Source organism: Hemitrygon akajei, chromosome 8 (genome assembly GCF_048418815.1).
Source record: "Hemitrygon akajei chromosome 8, sHemAka1.3, whole genome shotgun sequence".
In the NCBI taxonomy this organism is placed as follows: domain Eukaryota; kingdom Metazoa; phylum Chordata; class Chondrichthyes; order Myliobatiformes; family Dasyatidae; genus Hemitrygon; species Hemitrygon akajei.
The window spans coordinates 52,494,951-52,517,060 of record NC_133131.1 but is presented as its reverse complement, the minus strand read 5'-3'; the positions used below and the strand labels follow the sequence as shown (position 1 = coordinate 52,517,060).

The window sequence follows — 22,110 nt, the reverse complement described above, 5'->3', positions numbered from 1 at the left end:
ATGCCTTGTGGTAGAATGGTTAAACGTGGTGATGGCGTAGAGACCAGTGCCGAGTTTGTAGATCTGATGACTGCAAAGGTGTGGAGGGTCAAACCCAAGAAGGGGCTTGGAAACAAAGTCAAGACTGTAAACCTGCAACAGTACTCAGACACACAAGGACACAGTTGCCATGTTGGTTGTTTGCTCTACTATTTCCTGTCTGTCGCAGTCAGATTCTGCCCATCAAAATCTGCAGTGCACCATCAGTATCTGTGTCCTCATCTGCCTCTGCAAGACTTCAAAAGACAGGAGAAAAGGACAGCTTGGGGGTCCTCATTAAAGTGTTCAATCACAAAGCATTAAGTTCTTCATTATCCTCTCTGTATTAAGGCAATATTACACACGTAATTGTGACGCTTGGTAACCCTATCCAAAAGACACCATCATCAGGAAGAATATATTACAAATTATTAATGTAAGAAGTCACTCAAGCATGGCACAAATTGGTAATTAGGTCCACAATGATGGAGAGAAACCATGATGTTTCAAACCCATTATCAGGGCCATTGAAGAATCATTGATTATCAAGATTACCAGCAGCTCCAATGGTCCATAGGGCACCTTTGTGGTTTAATTCACATGGTTTGCCAACTGTAATCCTTGCTCTTTAGTGAAAGAGATTGTGGATGATGAGGAATTGGTTTCAATTTCCTTTCTCAGCGATTGGTTGAAAAATGGGTTTCTCCTGCTGTTGCTTGAGAAGGAAAGCACCACTGTCTTCTCATTATTTTATTCTGTTGATTAGGGAGCTTGTACTGAAGTGGTGAAAAGTTAGACAACACAGCAGTGCTATCCGGGACAGTGGGTGAGAACAGTCACTTTCTTTGGCACTAGAACGATGAAAACCGAGGGGACAATGGATTGTTGAATATATCCGTCAGCTGGGCTGCGCAGTCTTTCAGAACCTGATCTGGTATATTATCAGGTCTTCCTCACCTCAGCCTCAGCCAGACGGAGTGTCTGCTCCCCTGGGGGAGCGGTGCCTTCCTTGCCAGCACTTTGTTCTGCGCATCAAACCAGGCGTAGAAGACATCCAGCCTCTCAGGGAGTGAAACATCCTGATCACTGACACACAGGGTAGACTTTTAGTCTGTAATCCTCTGAATTCCCTGCCACATGTGCCTCATGTCTCTGGTTTCGCAAAAGTGGCTGTAAATTCTCTGAGAATGCTTCCATTTTGCCGACCTGATTAAGCAGGAAAGCAGAGTTCCTGCTTCCCGGAGAGCTGTTGAATCCCCAATTCTAAAGGCAGACCTATAGATGTTCTATAGGTCAGTTGTGGAGAGCGCCCTCTTCTTTGTGGTGGCGTGTTGGGGAGGAAGCATTAAGAAGAGGGACGCCTCACGTCTTAATAAGCTGGTAAGGAAGGCGGGCTCTGTCGTGGGCAAAGTACTGGAGAGTTTAACATCGGTAGCTGAGCGAAGGGCGCTGAGTAGGCTACGGTCAATTATGGAAAACTCTGAACATCCTCTACATAGCACCATCCAGAGACAGAGAAGCAGTTTCAGCGACAGGTTACTATCGATGCAATGCTCCTCAGACAGGATGAAGAGGTCAATACTCCCCAATGCCATTAGGCTTTACAATTCAACCACCAGGACTTAAGAACTTTTTAAAAGCTATTATTAATGCTTTTTGAGATAGTGATTTAGATGCATATCATATTTTTTTACTGAGTTAAGTATTGTATGTAATTAGTTTTGCTACAACAAGTGTATGGGACATTGGAAAAAAAAGTTGAATTTCCCCATGGGGATGAATAAAGTATCTATCTATCTATCTATCTATTATTGACATCCAGCATCCGTGGAAATGAGCAGTCAACGTTTCGGGCCGAGACCCTTTGTCAGCACTGAAGGAGGAGGGGGTGCTGGTAGGTGCCAGGTGAAAAACCAATCAGAGGAAAGATCAAGGGGTGGGGGATGGGAAGCAGGGAGGGGATAGGCAGGAGAGGTGAAGAAGGAATGTAAGGGGAAAGCACTATGGGTAGTAGAAGAAGGCAGAATCATGAGGGAGGTGATAGGCAGCTGGAAGAGGAGACAGAGTGAAGGTGGGATGGGGGAAGGGAGAGGGAGGAAATTACCAGAAGTTGGAGAATTCGATGTTCATACCAAGGGGCTGGAGGCTACCCAGACGGTATATGAGGTGTTGCTCCTCCAACCTGAGTTTGGCCTCATCATGGCAGTAGAGGAGGCCATGTATGGACATATCCGAATGGGAATGTGAAGGAGAGTTGAAGTGAGTGGCAACCGGGAGATCCTGTCTGTTGTGGCGGATGGAGTGTAGGTACTCGATGAAGCGGTCCCCCAATCTGTGTCGGGTCTCGCCGATGTAGAGGAGGCTGCACCGGGAGCACCGGATGCAATAGATTACCCCAACAGACTCACAAGTGAAGTGTTGCCTCACCTGGAAGGACTGTTTGGGACCCTGAATGGTGGTAAGAGAGGAGGTGTAGGGACAGGTGTAGCACTTATGCTTGCAGGGATAAGTACCAGGTGGGAGATCTGTGGAGAGGGATGTGTGGACCAGGCAAGTCGCAGAGGGAACTATCCCTGTGAAAAGTGGAGAGGGGTAGAGAGGGAAAGATGTCCTTAGGTCCTGTTGAAGGTGGCAGAAGTTGCGGAGGATAATATGGCTGGTGGGGTGATAGGTGAGGACAAGGGGAACATGGTCACTGTTGTGGGGACAGGAGGATGGGGTGAGGGCCGAAGTGTGGTAAATGGAGGAGATGCAGGTGAGGGCATCATTGATGACGGCAGAAGGGAAGCCACTCTGAAATGGTACAAATGAACCTGCATCTACCACTTCCACTGGCAGCTTGTTCCACTCACGCCACTCTCTGAGTGAATGCAGTCTGAATCCGGTGTCTAGGTTACTGGCAAGTTGTCCTCCTATTTTGTAGTTATGTTTTCATGTTACACCTTGTGAGGGTTTGTTTCGTAGGGTGGTTATAAGTTTCCTGTGAGGAAGAAATGAGGTCTCGTCATAACTGGATAAGGTCTGATGTCCTCCACAAAGGACAGTACTGGGTGTACGTGGATCTCTGAGTTTTGAATCCCGATGTATTTGCCCCTTTGCTATGATTTCTAAAAGTTATAAAGTTTCACAACTTGTAATGCATTTATCATATAAAGTTTGCAGTAAGGGAGTGGATAGATACTTGAAGAATTAAAAACAACTGGGAGGATTTATAGAAAGTAGAGATAATTGAATAATTCTCTTCATAACTGCAAAAACATAATTCAGAAATACAAATCTAATTCATGACAACTAGAGAGTAACATCCTATGATTACTACATGACAAAAAGTCATCCAATTCATGCAACCCAATACTACTCGATGTCTAATAGTGAAATTCGCCCCCAGTGCTGCATTCGCCGCAAGCAAACACAATTTCTTTCAGTCCCACAGGAAATTGATCAACTTCAAGATTTCCCAATGTAAATGCAACCCTGAATCTGTTCCCTGTGTCTAATATTGGAATCCAAACTGTGGGAAGGTTTCACTTGCCCCATCACACACACTCACAAAGTGCTGTCCGACCCATCTGTGAATCTACCCAGATGAAATTACAGCCCTGCTGTTATAAATAGTGCTCAATATGGTGCTAACTTTTCATACTTCCCAATAGCAGCAGTATTTATGTCTGAAATTGAGGTTTGATTTTCAGAAGGGAAACAATAAAGCGCAAAAGGCCAGTTGGCAATTGCCAGGCCAGATAAAATTCAACAGAAAAATGGGATGTTAAACATTTTGCCACAAAGTTGGAGAAGAAATAACACTGATTACATTGTGCTGTTTTGATTGGTGTTCAGGAGTGGTGACAATGGGTGAATGTGTGCGTCACCCTTAAAAGTGGCAGGAAGTGAAGAGTCTTGGCCAGAAACAGTGACCATTTATTCCTCTCCAGAGATGTTGCCTGTCTTGCTGAGTTCCCCCATGTTGTGTGTGTTGCAGGTGACAGCAAGGATCTCATTACAGTTACATAACTGAAGAAACGCTGGTCATACACCATGCGAGGTACAGAAACGGCCCAAAAATAGGCTGGAGAAGCTGAAGTTGTACTCTCTGAAACAAATAAGTTGAAAGGAGATTTGATGGAGGTGATGACCGGGACCAGTTTGAACGGTGGGGAAGGATATGTGGTACCAGGGAAAACATGTTTTGTGCAGAATGGATAGGGTCTAGGGCTGGCAGAATCTGAGCCAGTTAGGGCATTCAATAAAGAAGGGAATGGCATGAGGAAGCAACTAATTTTGACAGCAACAGGGGCTCCTACACCACATCTATTCTGTGGTCTTGTGCTGATCATCAGATTTTCCATGAGCACTTGTCTCCTCACCCAGCACTGTGTGTAAAAGATTCAGAGACCCTTGAGGTTATCTCAGATAGATGGTGGGAAAGGTGATAGGACTGATGTTACCTGGAAGTGAGACATACCTGCGGAGTGAACCTGCTGACAAGTCACCGATAGCCATCCATGATTGCCTTTGGGCAAGAGGTGGTGGACAAAGCCTCCTCAGCTGCAGGGTGCTGGGGTTGGGCATTCCAGCATTTTGACCAGTGGCAGCGATACGCTTCCTAATCAGAATGGATGGATGGATCCGAAAGATAGCTTAATGTTGGCATTTGCCTGCTGCCTTTGTACCTTTTTACATTTTTACTTTTACTTTACTTTATTGTCACCAAACAATTGATACTAGAGCGTACAATCATCACAGTGATATTTGTTTCTGCACTTCGCGCTCCCTGAAGTACAAATAAAAATAAATATAATAAAAAATTTAAATGATAAATCATAATTAGAAAATAGAAAAGGGAAAGTAAGGTAATGCAAGTCAGGTCCGGATATTTGGAAGGTACGGCCCAGATCCGGGTCAGGATCTGTTCAGCAGTCTTATCACAGTTGGAAAGAAGCTGTTCCCAAATCTGGCCGTACGAATCTTCAAGCTCCTGAACCTTCTCCCGGAGGGAAGAGGGACAAAAAGTGTGTTAGCTGGGTGGGTCGTGTCCTTGATTATCCTGGCAGCACTGCTCCAACAGCGTGTGGTGTAAAGTGAGTCCAAGGATGGAAGATTGGTTTGTGTGATGTGCTGGGCTGTGTTTACGATCTTCTGCAGCTTCTTCCGGTCTTGGACAGGACAACTTCCATACCAGGTTGTGATGAACCCTAGAAGAATGCTTTCTACGGTGCACCTTTAAAAATTAGTAAGGGTTTTAGGGGACAGGGCAAATTTCTTCAGCTTTCTCAGGAAGTAAAGGCGCTGGTGGGCCTTCTTGGCAGTGGACTCTGCTTGGATAGACCAAGTCAGGTCATTTGTGATATTCACCCCAAGGAACTTAAAGCTTTTGACCTGTTCCACCTGCGCACCACCGATGTAGATGGGGTTGTGCGGTCCGCTACTCCTTCTGAAGTCAACAACCAATTCCTTCGTCTTGCTGACGTTGAGAGATAGGTTATTGTCTCCGCACCATGCCACCAGGTTCTTAATTTCCCCTCTGTACTCAGACTCATCATTACCCAAGATACGGCCTACAATTGTGGTGTCATCAGCAAACTTATATATTAAGTTTGACGGAAACTTGGCTACACCATCATGGGTGTACAGGGAGTACAGCAGGGGGCTGAGTACACAGCCTTGTGGGGCACCGGTGCTCAGAGTGATTGTAGAGGAGAGCTTGTCCCCTATTTTTACAGCCTGGGTCCTGTCTGTGAGGAAGCTGAAGATCCAGCTGCAGATCTGAGTGCTAAGACCCTGGTTCCGGAGCTTAGGAATCAGTTTATTTGGAATGATGGTATTAAAGGCAGAGCTGTAGTCGATGAAAAGGAGCCTTACATATGCGTCTTTATTCTCCAGGTGTTCTAAGGAGGAATGTAGTGTCAGAGAGATGGCATCTGCCGTTGATCTGTTGCTCGGGTAGGCGAATTGCAAAGCGTCGAGGTTGTCCGGTAGGTTATGGTTGACGTGTGCCATAACCAATCGCTCAAAGCACTTCATAGCAATTGATGTCAGAGCCACAGGTCGATAGTCACTCAGGCATGCCACCTTGCTTTTCTTCGGCACCGGGATTATCATTGCCTTCTTAAAACACAAGGGGATCTTAGACTGAAGCAAGGAGCAGTTGAAGATGTCAGCAAACACCTCAGCTAGCTCGATTGCACAGGCCCGGAGAACCCATCCCAGGACGCCATCTGGGCCCGTCGCTTTCCTTGGATTTATCTTCAGGAAGGCTCTTCTAATATCTTCCTCGGTGACAATGAGTCTCTATGCCACCAGGTCCGGTTCATCCAGAGGGGGCGGGACGCTCCTCTTCTGTTCAAATCTTACGTAGAATACGTTAAGTCCGTCAGGAAGAGAAGCACTACAGTTATTGATATTCCCAGCCTTTTCTTTGCGCCCAGTAATCTCATTTAGACCCTGCCATAGTCTATTGGCATCCCTCTGGCTAGCCTGGGCTTCCAACTTGGCTCGATATTGCCTCTTAGCGCCCTTAATGGCTTTCCAGAGTTCACGCCTGGATTCCGTGTAGCAACTTGTATCCCCGGACCTAAAAGCTGCAGCTCTAGCCTTCAAAAGGGGCTGGTCCTCATAATTCATCCAAGGTTTCCGATTAGTGAATACCTGGATCGTCTTGCGAGACGCACAGTCCTCTGTACATTTCCAGATAAAGTCCATGACAGCTGAGGCATACTCATGGAGGTTAGCTGCTGAGTCCTTGAATACTGACCAGCCCACCGATTCAAAGCAGTCACAGAGGACCTCATCCGTTTCCTCTGTCCAACGCGACCCCACTTTTGACACCATGACCTCCCGCTTCAGTTTCTGTTTGTAAGCCAGGGGGATGTGTACGGCCTGATGGTCCGATTTTCCGAAGTGAGGTCGTGGAACGGAACGGTAGGCATCCTTGACTGCTGTGTAGCAGTGGTCAAGTATATTCAGGCCTGTAGTGGAGCAGGAGACATGTTGGTATAACTTTGGCTGTGCTTTTCTGAGGTTGGCTTGGTTAAAGTCCCCGGCTGTAATGAGCAAAGCCTCCGGATACCTGGTCTCAAGTTCACTGATGTTGGCATACAGTGTATCCACAGCACACTCCACGTCCGCCTGGGGGAGGAATGTAGACTGCTGTCAGTATGACCGAGGTGAATTCCCGTGGACGATACTTCACCGACAGATGTTCCAGGTCCGGACTGTAGGAGCTTGTCAGTGCACCACGCAGTGTTGATCAGTAGGCAGACAGCACCTCCCTTCGTCTTGCCCGAAGACGCCGTGCGGTCCATCCGATGGATGGAAAATCCCTCTGGTCGGATGGCACAGTCAGGGGTGGCAGGGGAGAGCCAGGTCTCTGAAACAGAATACACAGCTGTTCTGCATCTCCCTGCAGTAGGTGAGTCTCCCTTTAAGATCATCCACCTTGTTCTCTATGGCTGCACATTAGCTAGTAGGATGGTGGGCAGAGGGACCCTAAAGCCCCTCTGCTTCAATCTGACCAGTAGCCCAGCTCTTTTCCCACGCTTCCTCGGTAAATAGTGCATCTTTCCAGGTTTCCATCGATGCAGTGTGTTGTTGGCAGCTCTTTGAGGTTGGTGGACATGTCCCACGGGGATCGATTGGCGGGTCGCATCGTCGGGCGCTCCAGGTCAGGCCGAGTGACGGGGGAGGCTCCGCTGCCACTTCCAACTGCCGGGGGCCCGGGCTGTCGATCGGGTCGGGCCTCGAAGCCTACACTTAATCCCTGAGGGTCGGACTGCCGGCTGAAACAAGTCCCTGAACTGAGTCACGGTTGCGGAGGCCTCCGCTCCATCCGAGCCCCGGGCTCGATTTCCGAGGTTGGCAGCGGAGGCTTCATTTCCGGCAGCTGTGGATGGCCACCAACGAGGCTCTACGGTGGTCGCTCCAGGAAAGCATCTGGGGGATCTTGAGGTCTCCGACATCACTTCTGTGTGGTCGTCTGCTTCAGAGAGGAGCTGGTCGGAATGGGCCGTTTCTCCAGGTAGCAGGCCGCGGGTCTCCGGGAACGAGGTGGACCTCAGACCCGGCCTCGACGATCGGGTCCAGGTACGGTCTGGAGTTGGAGCAATTCTGGTGCGTCAATGATCTCCAGTGGATCAGTAACTTCACCAGGGTGTCGTTGATCTTGCTAGATGTAGCAAATTGGAGGTTTAGGAGGGTTTCTCGGGTGTAGGATAGTGTAGAGGGCAGTTTGCTCGGGACAGCACGCGCAGAGTCGCCAGTTACCAGCATCATCTTGAGTCTTCACTGTCTTCACCTTGACTGTCATTGCTGACAATGTGGGCGACTCACTCTGCGACCACTGTAAGTGAATGAATGAATGATCAGGGTGGTGGATGGAGTCCAAGTAAAAAAGCTGCTTTGTCTTTTCAGAACTGCCTCGGTTTGATGGGATTTGCATTCATCCAGGCAAGTGGTCAAGTGACAAGTAGCCTTGGGGCTCCTGCTTTACAATTTGTAGATGGCAATAAAGCTTTGGGGTGACAACTGGTGAATTATTTGTTGCAGAACACCCAGAGTGGGACGTGCTCTTATAGCCACTGCGTTTACAGAGTGGTTCAGTTGAGGTTCTTTGGTTGGTGATGCCAGGGATGCTCAGTAATGGTAATGCCATGAAATTACATATTCTGTATTGGAGATGGTCTCTGCCTGGCACCTGTGGTACGAATATTTCTCACCATTAACCAACCCAGGCTTGAGCATTGTCTGGGTTCTGCTGCACACAGGCGTCAGCAGCTTCATTGGCTGAGGAGTTGAAGATGTATTGTCACTGGTACGGGCCATTACTTCCAGCCACTCCCACCCACAATGTCCTGTATTTTCCAGTAACCCTCACTCTTGCCACCTACATGTAAAATGCTGTAACTACATTCTCATGACGATCTGACTATCAGAAACATAATCACAAGAGATTCTGCAGATGCAAAAATCTTAAGCAACACACACAAAATGCTGGAGGAACTCAGAAAATCAAGCAGCATACATGGAGGGGAATCAAGAGTCAATGTTTCAGGTCAAGACCCTTGATCAGAACTGGAACTCCTTCTCACCCCTTCTCCTCAACTGTCCATCATCATTCTCTGATGCCCCTTCTCTTTCTGTTTCTCCCATGGTCCACTGTCCATATTAGATTCCTTCTTCAGTCCTTACTTCTTTCACCTATCACCTCCCAGATTCTTACATACCACTCACCTGGTCTCTTACACCCCCCCCCACTTCACCATCCCACCGCCTCTCACCTCCCCCCCTCACCTGCCAACTTGTACTCCTTCCCCCCCTCCACTTTCTTATTCCAGCTTCTGCTCCCTTCCTTTCCAGTCCTGATGAAGGGTCTTGCCCTAAAATGTTGACTGTTTATTCCCTTCCACACATGCTGCCTGACTTTCTGAGTTCCTCCAGCATTGTGTCTGTGTTGACCCGACTATCAGATTTCCTTTTACTGTAGTTCCCCTCATTCACCCTCCCAAACACTTAGTACAGCATTTTGCCATGAATTGTGTGTGCTTCCCTGAGCACCATCACTCCTAGTGTAGATGTTAAACCTGGTGTTTGGGGTCCAAATTTCAGATCTGGAGCTTTTTTCCAGTTGATGTCACCTCCTGCACATGCTTGTCCAGGCTGCAATAAGTTTATTTAATTAAATAGCTGTTAGTTTCTGTTTAGCTTAGCTCTTTCTCTCCTCTCCCTCCCCCCCCCCACACTCCTTTATCTACCAGCCACACTTGTCAGCCTTGCACTCTGTTAGAAGGGCTCTGTGCATCAGGAACATCTACCCAAGTGCTGGACCCAATCCCCTGCTGGTGCAGGACCACCTCATCTGCCACAGACAGGCTTCTGAGTAATACCATGAAAGTAAATTTTAAATGCAAAACCTCTTTCAGAAAGTGATCACAATTTTGCAACTGTGCTTGCAAGTCACACTCACATCACTAAATAGCGCAAGAAGGTAATGAGCTCCCAGCTTGTTAATCATTGTTCTGTCGTGATTGTGGGAGAAACTACAGACTGAGCCCAGGGATCATCTCGTTACGTTAGGTTAGAAAGAGTTATGTTGGAAACACAGAGAATTGATTGGCAGGTAAAATCATGTTCAGTGAAGTGGGTCAGTGAACATCAAGCCGAAGCTGAGCACTATTTATAACAGCAGGGCTGTAATTTCATCAGGGCAGCTTCACAGATGGATCAGGCAACAGTTTGTGAGTGTGTGTGATGGAACAAGAGAAATCTTCGCACACCAGACTCCAGTATCGGACAGGGAAATACACCGATTCAGGGCAGGCTTTTGTCAGGCACGTTTTGAGACTATCAGTCTTAAAACAACAAAAGCATGGATAGGTTCCACTGTCTGGTGGGAACAGCACAGTAACGTAATGGTTAGTGTAACACAATTACAGCATGGGTGATCTGGGTTCAAATCCCACTGCTGTCTGTAAGGAGTTTGTATGTTCTTCCCCACACCCCCTGGTACCACATGGTTTCCTCCCACGTTCCAAGATGTGTGGGTTAGTAGGTTAATTGATTACATGGGTGTATTTGAGCATCATGGGCTTGTGGGCCAGAAGGGCCTGTTACTGTGCAAAATGAGGCAAACCACAGAACAAGCCAGATGTCAGCACAGCTTATGACACAACTTGCCTTGACAGGTGTAGCGATCGGAATGTACTAAGGAACTCAGGTGGCTATCACTTCATCACACCTTTGTGCAGTCATCAAAGCACCAGTCAGTTTTCCCCTCTCACTCAAAACACTTGCAGTTTTTATCCTTTTCTCTATTGTCCTTCGCAACTCCAGAAACAAATTGAAAAAAAAACACTAGGCCCAGGATACTTGTCCTTTCCTTTTTTTAGTGAGGCACTCACAATGATGTGGTGGCATAATGACATATGCCATTCACATACTTATATATAACAAATGAAGAATCCTTAATCAAACAATAGATTTACAATATTACTCAAATCCTACTGAAATATTAAATACACAATATTCTTCCATGCTATAAACTCCAACTCAATATAGAATCTCAACTCAAATACGTAACACATTGCTCTCTGGTCATGTTATATAATATTTTCCTGACAAGGTGGGGGGGAATCACTGTTTGTCAGGTGAGACTTGTGGCTGTGAAACCTGCCTTCTCCATGAAGTTTGTAGGATTTGACTCCGGGACTGCAGGAAGTGGTTCTGACAGCTCTGGACACCTTTCTTCTCTAACAATTAACTCTGCTCTCCTCAAATGATCAATGTGTCATTTCTGGATGGTATGGACACAATCTTCACTGTAGGAGAGTGGTCTATTTCTGTCCTTATTCTTTCCAAATACCCACTTTTGATCCTCGTTATCCTCACTGGTAACAATGATGTCATCTAGGTAACACGAACATCTGGGTAGCCTTGCAGCTCCTGGTCCATAGTTTTTAGCCATTCTGAAATTCTTGGAGAGGCTGGTCACGACATGCATTAACTCCAACCTTCCAGACAACCTCGACCCACTGCATTAGGTCTGCAACGAACACCACGTCCTTGGCCCTACACTCATCTTGACCATAAAGATACATACATCAGACTATTGTTTATTGACCATACTTCCACCCTCAATACTATTCCAAGCAAACTCATCACAAAACTCTGGACGCTGTGAGTCAATGCTTCTCTTTGCAATTAGATCCTCAACTTACTGTCCAACAGATGACTATTAGTAAGGATAGGGAGAAACACCTCCGTCACGATTACTGGTGGTCCACAAGGTTGCATCCTCAGCCTCCTACTCATGACTGTGTGCCCAGATTCTGCTCCAAAACCATCTACAAGCTTGCAGATGATGCTCCTATTGTGAGCTGTGCCTAAAATAATGAGTCAAAGACCAGGAAGGGGACAGAGAACTTAGTGACATGGTGACAGGACAACAATCTTTCCTTTAATGTCAATTAAACAACAGAGCTGGTCATTGACTTCAGAAAGGGGGGGTGATGCCCATGCACCTGTCTACATCAACAATGTGAAGTGGAGAGGATTGAGAGCTACAGATTTGAGGTTGTGAACATCACCAACAGTGAGCGCTCGTCCAACCACTTTCATGTCATGACCAGGAAAACTCACCAACACCTTTACTTGCTCAGAAGGCTAAAGAAATCTGACACATTCCCATCGACCCCTACCCATTTTTATCAATTCACCATAGAAAGCGCTCGAGATGTATGTGACCATAAGAAACAGAGCTGTAAATATAGCTCAGCACGTCACAGAAACTAGCCTCCCCTCTATGAATTCTTTCTATACTTGTTGCCTCACCCACCAGGACATTGTCTTCTCCCTTCCCCATCAGACAAAAGATACAAGCCTGAAGACATGTACCACCAGGGTCAAGGACAGCTTCAAGGACGCTGTTATCAGACTCTTGAATGGACCTCTTGTACAATAAAAGCAGGCTCTCTAAAGGAGAAGTTTGCACAATACACCTCATCATGATCTCGACTGTTTACCTGCACTGCATGTTCTCTGTAGCTTCTAAATTTTCTTCTGCTTTGTTATCGGTTTACCTCAGTTCTCTGTGGAATGATCTGATCTGCATGAACAGTGTGCAAGACAAACTTTTCACTGCATCTTGGTACATGTGATAGGAATAAACCAATACCAATACCAAGTTATTGGGGTATAGGATACATTCATATCATCTCAGTTTCAAAGCAGATTGTGAAAACACACAGGAGTGAGTAGTAAAATCTTCTTAGTCCGTCTGATTTCTTTGCCACTTATCAAAAAATATTTTTACTCAGTCATATTCTTGACCAGCTCAATTAAATCTCTCCAGTTCTCTTGCTTTCTCTAGATTTATAATGCCTCTTCTTCCCATTCACATGGAGTTCTTTAGTACCCTCTCAGGACCCCTTTCTAGAAGAGCAGGAACAGTAGTTGATCACAATATTTCACATGCTTGGAAAAGTTTTGGTCAACTTCCTCATTTTATAATTTGAGTCTTAGAGCCATAGTACAGCACAGAAACAGGCCCATCTAGTCTAAGCCAAACCATTAAAACTGCTTACTCCCAATGACTTGCACTGGGACCATAGCCCTCCAAACCCCTACCATCCATGTACCTATTCAAACTTCTCTTAAGCACTGAAATCAAACTTGCATGCACCACTTGCACCGGCAGCTCATTCCACACTCTCACAACCCTCTGGGTGAAGTTCTTCCTCATTTTTCCCTTAAACTTTTCACTTTTCACCCTTTCAAACTTATGTACATCTTTTCTCCAGGTAGACGACCAAAACTGCACACAATACTCTAAATTAGGCCTCACCAACATCTTATACAACTTCAACATGACATCCCATCTCCTGTACTCAGTGCTTTGAATTACGAAGACCAATGTGCCAAAAGCTTTCTTTATGAACCTATCTACCTGTGATATCACTTTTAATGAATTTTGGACCAATATTCCCAGATCCCTTTGCAAGCTCCCTACCATTCACTCTGCTGATCCCACTGAAGTGTAACACCTCGCACTTGTCTGCATTAAACCCCATCTGCCACTTTTCAGCCCATTTTTCCAGCTGGTCCGGATCTCCCTGCAAGCTCTGATACTCTTCCTCGCAGTCCACTACAATCTTATTTTATCTGCAAATTGGCTGCTCCAGTTTACCACATTATCATCCAGTTCATTGATATAGATGATAAACAACAATGGACCCAGCACCGATCCCTGCAACACTCCACCAGTCACAGGCCTCCAGTCAGAGAGACAACCATCTACTACCACTCTTTGGCTTCTCCCACAAAGCCAAAGCTAACTTACCACCTCATCTTGAGTGCCAAGTGACTGAATCTTCTTGACCATCCTCACATGTGGGACCTTTTCAAATGCCTTGCTGAAGTCCACACAGACAACATCCACTGCCTTGCCTTCATCAACTTGCCCAGTAACTTCCTCAAAAAACTCTGAAAGATTGGTTAGATATGAACTACCAAGCACAAAGCCAGGCTGATCATCTCTAATCAGCCCACATCTATCCAAATACTGATAAATCCGGGCCCTTAGAATACCTTCCAATAACTTTCCTGCTACTGATATCAGGCTCACCAGCCTATAATTTCCTGGTTTATCTTTAGAGTCTTTCTTAAACAATGGAACATCATTGGGTTACCCTCCAAACCTCCAACATCTCACCAGTCACAAAGGATGATTTAAATATTTGCTAGGTCCAGACAATTTCTGCACTTGCCTCCTGCAGGGTCTGAGGGAACGCCTTGTCAGGCCCTGGGGATTTATCCACCCTGATTTGACCCAAGACAGCAAAGACCTCCTCCTCTGCAAACTGTATAGGATCCAAGAAGTTGATGCTGCTTTGCCTCACTTCTACAGACTGCCTGTCTCTTTCGAAAGATGCAAAAAAATCCTTTTTGAGATTCCCCCATCTTTTATGGCTTCACGCATAGATTGCCATTCTGATCTTCCAGAAGACCAAACCAATTGTGCCCCTTGCAATCCCTTTGCTCTCAACATATCTGTAGGATGTCTTAGGGTTCTCCTTCACCTTGTCTGCGAGGGCAACCTCATGCCTCCTCTTAGCTCTCCAGATTTCTTTCTTGGGTGTTCTCTGGAATTTTTTATACTGCAAAGGACATCATTCGTTCCTAACTACCAACACCTGCTATGCACCTCATTTTTTTCTTAACCAGGGCCTCAAAATCTCTTGAAAATCAAGGCTCCCTAAACCTGTTATCTTTACCTTTTATTCTGACAGACACAAACAAGCTTTGTACTCTCAAAATTTAGAACCTCAGCTCATGGACCAGACCTTTCTTTTACCATATTTACTTGGAATCGGACAGCATTGTGATCACCAGATGCAAAGTGTTCCCCTACATAAACTTCTGTCACCTGCCCTGTCTCATTTCCCTAACAGCAGATCAAGTATCGCACACTCCCTCAAGTATCACTTCTACATACTGATTAAGGAAACTTTCCTGAACACATTTGACAAACTCTATCCCATCTAGTGGGAGTCCCAGTCAATATGTGGAAAGTTGAAATCACCTACCATAACAACGTTATGTTTCTTGCAACAGTCTGCGACCTCTCTACCGATTTGTTCCTCTAAATCCCACGGACTGTTAGGTGGTCTGTAATATAGCCCCATTAATGTGGTCATACCTTTCTTATTCCTCAGTTCCACTCATAATGTCTCACTAGATTAATTCTCCAGTCTGTCCTGACAGAGCACTGCTGTGACATTTTCACACTGCAAGGGTAACACCACCACCCCTCCTCCTTTAATCTCTGCCACTCTGTTGTGTCTAAAACAATGGAGTCCCGGAATATTGAGCAGCCAGTCTTGCCCCTCCCGCAACCAAGTCTCACTAATGGCTACAACATCATAATACCATGTGTTGATCTGTTCCCTGAGCTTCATCAGCTTTTCCTACGATACTTCTTGCATTGAAATATACGCAGCTCAGGACACTAATCACAACCTTTTGATTCCAGGATTTGTCTGAGGTCTTACTAACGTTTGCCTCCACAACTTTTTCACTATCTGTTCTAGTGCCCTGGTTCTCACCTTCTGCAACTCGAGTTTAAATGCCACCCCCCACCCCCGTGCAGCCATCGCAAACCTTTCCGCTAGAGTACTAGTCCTAGTGAGAAGGTATTCTGTTCTTTGCCTTTAGAAGGTTGTACTGAGCATGCTTCTCCTGCAGAGAACCTGCCCAACATGTTCCACCAGCTTCAATGGTTTGTCTTTCTGCTCCTCAGCTTTGGCTCTCCACAGTTTTTCTGGAAAACTGTATCAGGTTATAGAGTCATGGTCTAGGAGTACGGCAGCACAGAAACAGGCCCTTGGACCCAACTAGTCCATGCCAAATTGTTAATCTGCCTTGTCCTACCTGGTCCCTTCTCCTGCCATTTGGAAGCATTGCCTCACACCTCTCTCCATTGGTGCTGAATTTACTATCCCACGTCCTCCCAAGTCATTTGCCATCTTCCTCACGATTCACTGCATTTAACATGGAATAAGAACTATGAACCATGAACCTGTCGTGGTCACCAGTGTCTCACTGGCTGATCCACAGTGGCCAGCTGGAACTGCCAGTGCTGTCAGGTGGCTAGACCAGTGGAGCTGCAGGCCACTGGACATAGCCCTTTGACTGGCCTCTGACCACTGGGAACCAGGAAGCCTTTGTACCAATGAGACTGAGATCTGGTTTCTCCATTGCTCAACGGCAGGAGGCTGTGAGCAAATGAAGCTGGAGGAGAAGGGCAGCTCTGGCTCAGCTTGGACCATGGGGGAAAGTGCAGAAAGTCTCAAATACAGAAATTAATAATATTCCAGTTATTTCAGTTTGATATTTGATTAAGGCTGGTGCACAGGAAGGGCACAAACCAAAAATGTTCTCTCCCCACAAATGCTGCCTGCATTTGTCATTTATTTTAAACTAAAAATGTCACCACTGCAAGTCTTCAGTGGCAATGCCATCAGCCTCCACATCAACCACAGTACCATGATGCAGTTGTGATACACGACCCAAAATAAAGCCCGCAGAGAGTGTACTGCCAGGGATATCCTTCACTGCACTGAACCCTCACTGACCCCACAACTCCACCATTTTTATATGAATCTGCTGAGATCTCTTGGTCCTGCTGACTGCATACCTTACGGATATCCAGCTTCATTTATACATACAGAGCCTGATCTTGGGTGAAATTTTTACATTATATTGAATGTTGCATGCACAGATATCAACCTGTCCACAATTATAAGAACTCCTCCTAGGAACTGTAGCTAATTTTAAAATCACTCACCTAATCAGTGTTTATAAAGTTTAAGGTTGAAGCATGGCTAAAATATTCTACTTACTCCAGTGTGTATCTGTAACCATTTTGACTGTATGAAACCAATCTGCTGAAACAGAACTATACATCTTAATACTTAGTCAGAACTATTGTCTTTTTCCTTCTGCAGGCACTTAATATATAGTGGAACATTAATATAATACATTAAGCTATTACTTATTGCTGCAATTAATTCTACTGTTACAACTATATACAGCTAATGCTAAAAGATCCATGACATGGTTTCTTACACCTTCTTCGATATTACTGGTTCCTTTCATCCTGTATGCAATGACGACAGGAGATCTGTGCTGAGCTAGTTCTCCAAAAGTGTCAGCAGCTTCCTACTGTGCTCCATCCAAGATATTTCACTCTCCTTTCACTTCCCTTATGTATAAAGAAAATTCTGTCAGGCGTAAGATGTCAGAAGTTTATAAACTAGCTTTACTCGAGACAATTGTTAATACTGCCACGATCAACGCATAACCTCTAGCCCACTGGTGAGAACCGCATGCCTGAGGCAGGGATCACCATGGTCCAAGAGGTCAGAAGGGACATCAGGGATTACTGTGTTCCAGCAGTTCAGAGGGTCACCAAGGGATTGCAGAGGACTGTGGATTCCTCTCATTCGTCTCAGGGACGAAGCTGGTGAGTTAGGGGGTGGGAGGTGGGTTAGATGTTCTAGCAGAATAGATCAACAGAACAACATTCCCAAACTAGTATCACTGTATCTCATCACCACTTTACACTGAAGCTTAAAAACCTTTAAGAACTGCAGCCTGTGTTGCTAATGTCATCCTTCTCCATTACTTTATCAGGACTCTCAGTGCTTGCAGTCATTATTGAACCTAGATTTTGATCTTGGCAGATTAGAGAACCTAAAGTCTTCCTGCCACTAAATCTTATACTGACTAGCCTGTACGTGTGCTGTTTTCCCCTCTTTTCCAGCATTTACAGCCACCTTTCCCCAGCCTGAACAGAACTGAAAGGTCATGGACAAACTATCCACCCTTTCCATTATTTGTTCTGCATTAACCCTGGATGTATTGTCACCACCTTTTCGATTTAGCTAACAACTCATTTAGCATCGCACCTGTGCCTTCTGTTTCCAATGGGCAATTTCCTTTCTGACCCCATCCTCACTTTTGACTATTCTTTTACAGCATACAGTATGTTAATTGCTTTTGGATCCCCTTTTATATTGGTTGTATATCTATAATCTGTATTTCCTGATCCTCTTTTGCTCCAATTTGAAGTTTTAGCAATATTCAGCTTCTGTTAGCATCTACTACATTATCAGCAGCTTTTTCCTGTCTCATTTTAAGCTCTGAATTTTTATTCACCCGTGAAGTCTACCACTTAATTTCCCTCTTGTTGAACTTTGCTAATCTTCTGAAACATCTGTCACTTTCAATGGCTCCCATACTTACAGGTCAAACACCAAGAAGTAGAAGCTTGAAGATTCATAGCAGTCATTGAGCGAAACTGTAATAAAGAAAACAACTGTGTAACTAACAAGGGAACTTATTAAAAACCAAATCACTGCAGAAGCTGGCACCCTGACATTCCACATTGCTGTTTGTTGGGGAATTTCCTCACAACTTCTGTTCAATGGAGTTTGCAGCTTTTGTTATTAAATGTCATAGACAAATGCAACATAGAAACAGGTTCATTGGCCCAACTCGCCCACACCAACTAAACTACTCCCACTTACCTACATTTGGCCTGTATACACATGCTTAAATGTTGTTATTGTACCTGCCTCAACCACTTCCTCTGTATACACACCATCCCCTGCTTGAAGACATTGTCCCACAGGCCTCTTTCCCCTCTCACCTTAAACCTACACCCTCTCGTTCTCAAGTGAAAAAGATGCATTCACCCTATCAAGAAGACAACATCCATTAAAGATGCACTATTTGGACTCAGTCTTACCACCAAGCTGAGGGTCTACCAAGCAGTGTTTCTCACCACCCTCCTCTATGCCAGCGAGACCTGGACTGTGTACAGCAGACACGCTAAACTGCTCAACCACTTCCACTTGAGCTGCCTCCGCGGACTTCTCCACCTACGATGGCAGGACAAAGTCCCAGACACGGAGGTCCTGGAGCGGGCTAGCACCCACAGCGTCTACACCCTCCTACGGAAAGCCCAAGCCAGATGGGCTGGCCATGTCGTCAGGATGTCTGACAGTCGACTACCAAAACAGCTGCTACATGGAGAGCTGAGCCAGGGCAAGGGCTCAGTTGGAGGGCAGAAGAAACGTTTCAAAGACTGCCTCAAAGTGTCCCTCAAAGACCTCAGCATCAATCCCAGTAGCTGGGAATCGTTTGCTCTGGACCGCCTAACCTGGTGGAGCAGGACCACTAAAGGAGCATATGCAGCAGAAATCAGACGCACCGCAGAGGCTCAGAGGAAACGCGCCGCGCACAAGGCTCGAGCTACCTCCACTTCCACTGCAGCACCTACCCTCATGTGTCCCACATGTGGGCGAGCTTTCAGGGCCCGGATTGGCCTCACCAGTCACCTCCGGACCCACAGTCACAAACCCTCCACCTGACAGAAGTCGTGGTCGTCTTCGACTCCGAAGGACAAACAGCAACAACAATTTGGGCCATGCTCTCTTCTTGCAGCTACCATGGGCAGGAGGTATAGAAGCCTCTTGCTTCTATACACAGGCTTAAGCACAGCTAATTCCCTTCTTGAATCAATCGGCAAAATCCTAATCACTACCGTTAGCATGGTTTCCTTGATCGCTTTAGTTGAAACGGATTTTTTGCTCTAGTTGTATTCTTCCCTGTATAATTGTGTTTAGTTTATGTTTTTCTTGTGAATGTTTCTTATCTGATGCTATGTGCCTGTGATGTTGCTTCAAGTAAGTTCTTCATTGCACCTGCCCATACATGTACTTGTGCAGATGAGAATAAACTCAAATTTAACTCATGACTTTATACACTTGTATACATCACCGTTCAGTCTCCTACATTGCAAGGAATGGGACTTCGCCAGGCTGCAATCATCAGAAGCAGTCACCTGTTTGGCTGAGGCAGCACACGGCTTACAAAGAGCTCGGAGCATTTTGACACTGGTCATTGGGCATAATCACCTCTTAGGCACTCAGCAAGGGGCAATAAAAAGAAGTGATGTATAAGCGGAGCAGTCACTGTTGGGGTGGACAGTGTTAGAGTGATTAGGCTTTGACTCAACAGGCTTCTGCGAGAACAAGCTTTGGCAAGAGCAGGTGGAAACTCTAAGTAAGTTTCTAGTAAATTTTAAAAATCTCTTTCTTTGTCTGTTAGAGTGGTGAGAATGGGTCCAGGTTAGTGGCATGTTCCTTGTGTGAGATGTGGGAACTCAGTCTCCCTGATAACTACATCTCCACAAAGTGCATTGACCTGCAGCTCCTCAGAAACCGTGTTCGAGAACTGGAGCTGCAGCTGGACGACCTTCGGCTCATACAGGAGAATAAGCAGTTAACAGATAGGTGCTACAGGATGTAGTCACCCTTAAGTTACAGGAGGCAGGTACAGGGGTGACTGTTAGGAGAGGGAAAGGGAATAGGCAATCAGTGCAGAGTACCCCTGTGGCCGCTTGAATACTGTTGGAGGAACAGCATACGGGGGGAAGCTATAGTGACCGGGTCTCTGACACTGAGTTGGCTCTGTGGCTTGAAAGAGAAGGGGAAGAAGAAAAGGAGTGCAGTAGTGATAGGCGATTCCATAGTTAGAGGAGCAGACAGGAGATTCGGTGGACGTGTAAAAGACACTCAGATAATATGTTGCCTCCCAGGTACCAGGATAAAAGATGTCTCAGATCAGGTCAACACATTCTAAAGAGGGAGGGTGTGCAGCCAGAAGTCATGGTAAATATAGGTGGCAACAGCATAGGTGGGAAAAGGTCCTGAAGAGAGAACTTAGAGAATTAGGTAGAAAACGGAAAAGCAGAATGGGTGATAAATCTGTGGAATGCATTGCCACAGGGGACTGTGGAGGCCAGGTCATTGGGTGTATTTAAGGCGAAGGTTGACAGCTTCTTGATTAGTCAGAGCGTGAAAGGTTATGGGGAGGAGGCAGGAGATTGGAGCTGAGAGGGAAATGATGAAATGGCAGAGCAGACCTGATAGGCCAAATGGCCTATTTCTGCTCCTGTAGGAATTTCAGGGGCATGAAAGAGGAGCTGGCCAAAGTTGATTGGAAGGAGACACTAGAAAGGATGGTGGCAGAACAGCAATGGCTGGAGTTTCTGTGATCAGTTTGGAAGGCACAGGATAGATACATCCCAAAGATGAAGAACTCTAAAAGGGAGAGTGATGCAACCTTGGCTGACAGGGAAAGTTAAAAACAGCACAAAAGCAAAAGAGAGGGCACAGGATATAGCAACAGTTAGTGGGAAGGTAGAGGATTTGGAAGCTTTTAAAAACCAACAGAAGGTAACCAAAAAAGCCACAAGGAGAGGAGAGATGAAATATGACGGTAAGCTAGCCAATAATATCAAAGAGGATACCAGAAGTTTTTCAGATGTAAAGAGAGAGCCAGGAGTGGATATCAGATCTCTGGAAAATGATGCTGGAGAGGTAGTAATGGGGTACAAATAAATGGCAGACAGATTTAATAAGTACTTTGTGTCAGTCTTCACTACAGAAGACACCAGCAGTATGCCAGGAATTCAAGAGAATCAGAAGTGAGAAGTGAACATAGTTGCCAATACTAAGGAGGCAGTGCTTGGGAAGCTGAAATGTCTGAATAAATAACCTGTACCAGATAGATTATACCCCAGGGTTCTGAAAGAGATTGTAGAGGCAGTAGTAGTGATCTTCCAAGAATCACTGGATGGGATTTCAGGGTACTTGGGGGCACATTACAAAACAGGCCAAAGTCAGCATGGTTTCCTTAAAAGAAAATCTTGCCTGACAAATCTGCTGGAATTCTTCTAGAAAATAACAGGTAGAAAAGACAAAGGAGAGTCAGTGGATTTTGCTTACTTGGATTTTCAGAAAGCCTTTGATAAAGTGGCGCACATGAAGCTACACCCCAGGTTCTGAAGGAGGTGGCTGAAGAGATTGTGAAGCATTTGTAATAATCTTTCAAGAATCACTGGATGATGGAATGGTTCCAGAGGAGTGGAAAATTGCAAACATCACTCTACTCTTTAAAAAGGGAGGGAGGCAGAAGAAAGCCGAGTTACAAAAATAGTTGGAGGGGTGGGTAGTGTTGAAGAAGCAGGGAATC

General features: G+C 45.7%; 1 protein-coding gene across 2 annotated transcripts in view; it reads right to left on the bottom strand.

Moving 5' to 3' along the window:
* The window catches only part of LOC140731905 (phosphorylase b kinase gamma catalytic chain, skeletal muscle/heart isoform-like), an 80,338-nt gene that overhangs the window by 35,031 nt on the left and 23,197 nt on the right, over nucleotides 1-22,110 (bottom strand). For both annotated transcript variants that reach the window (XM_073053873.1, XM_073053872.1), the window contains exon 4: nucleotides 18,313-18,367. In XM_073053873.1, the coding sequence (XP_072909974.1) occupies nucleotides 18,313-18,367 (55 nt within the window). The remainder of the gene's footprint in view (nucleotides 1-18,312; nucleotides 18,368-22,110) is intronic.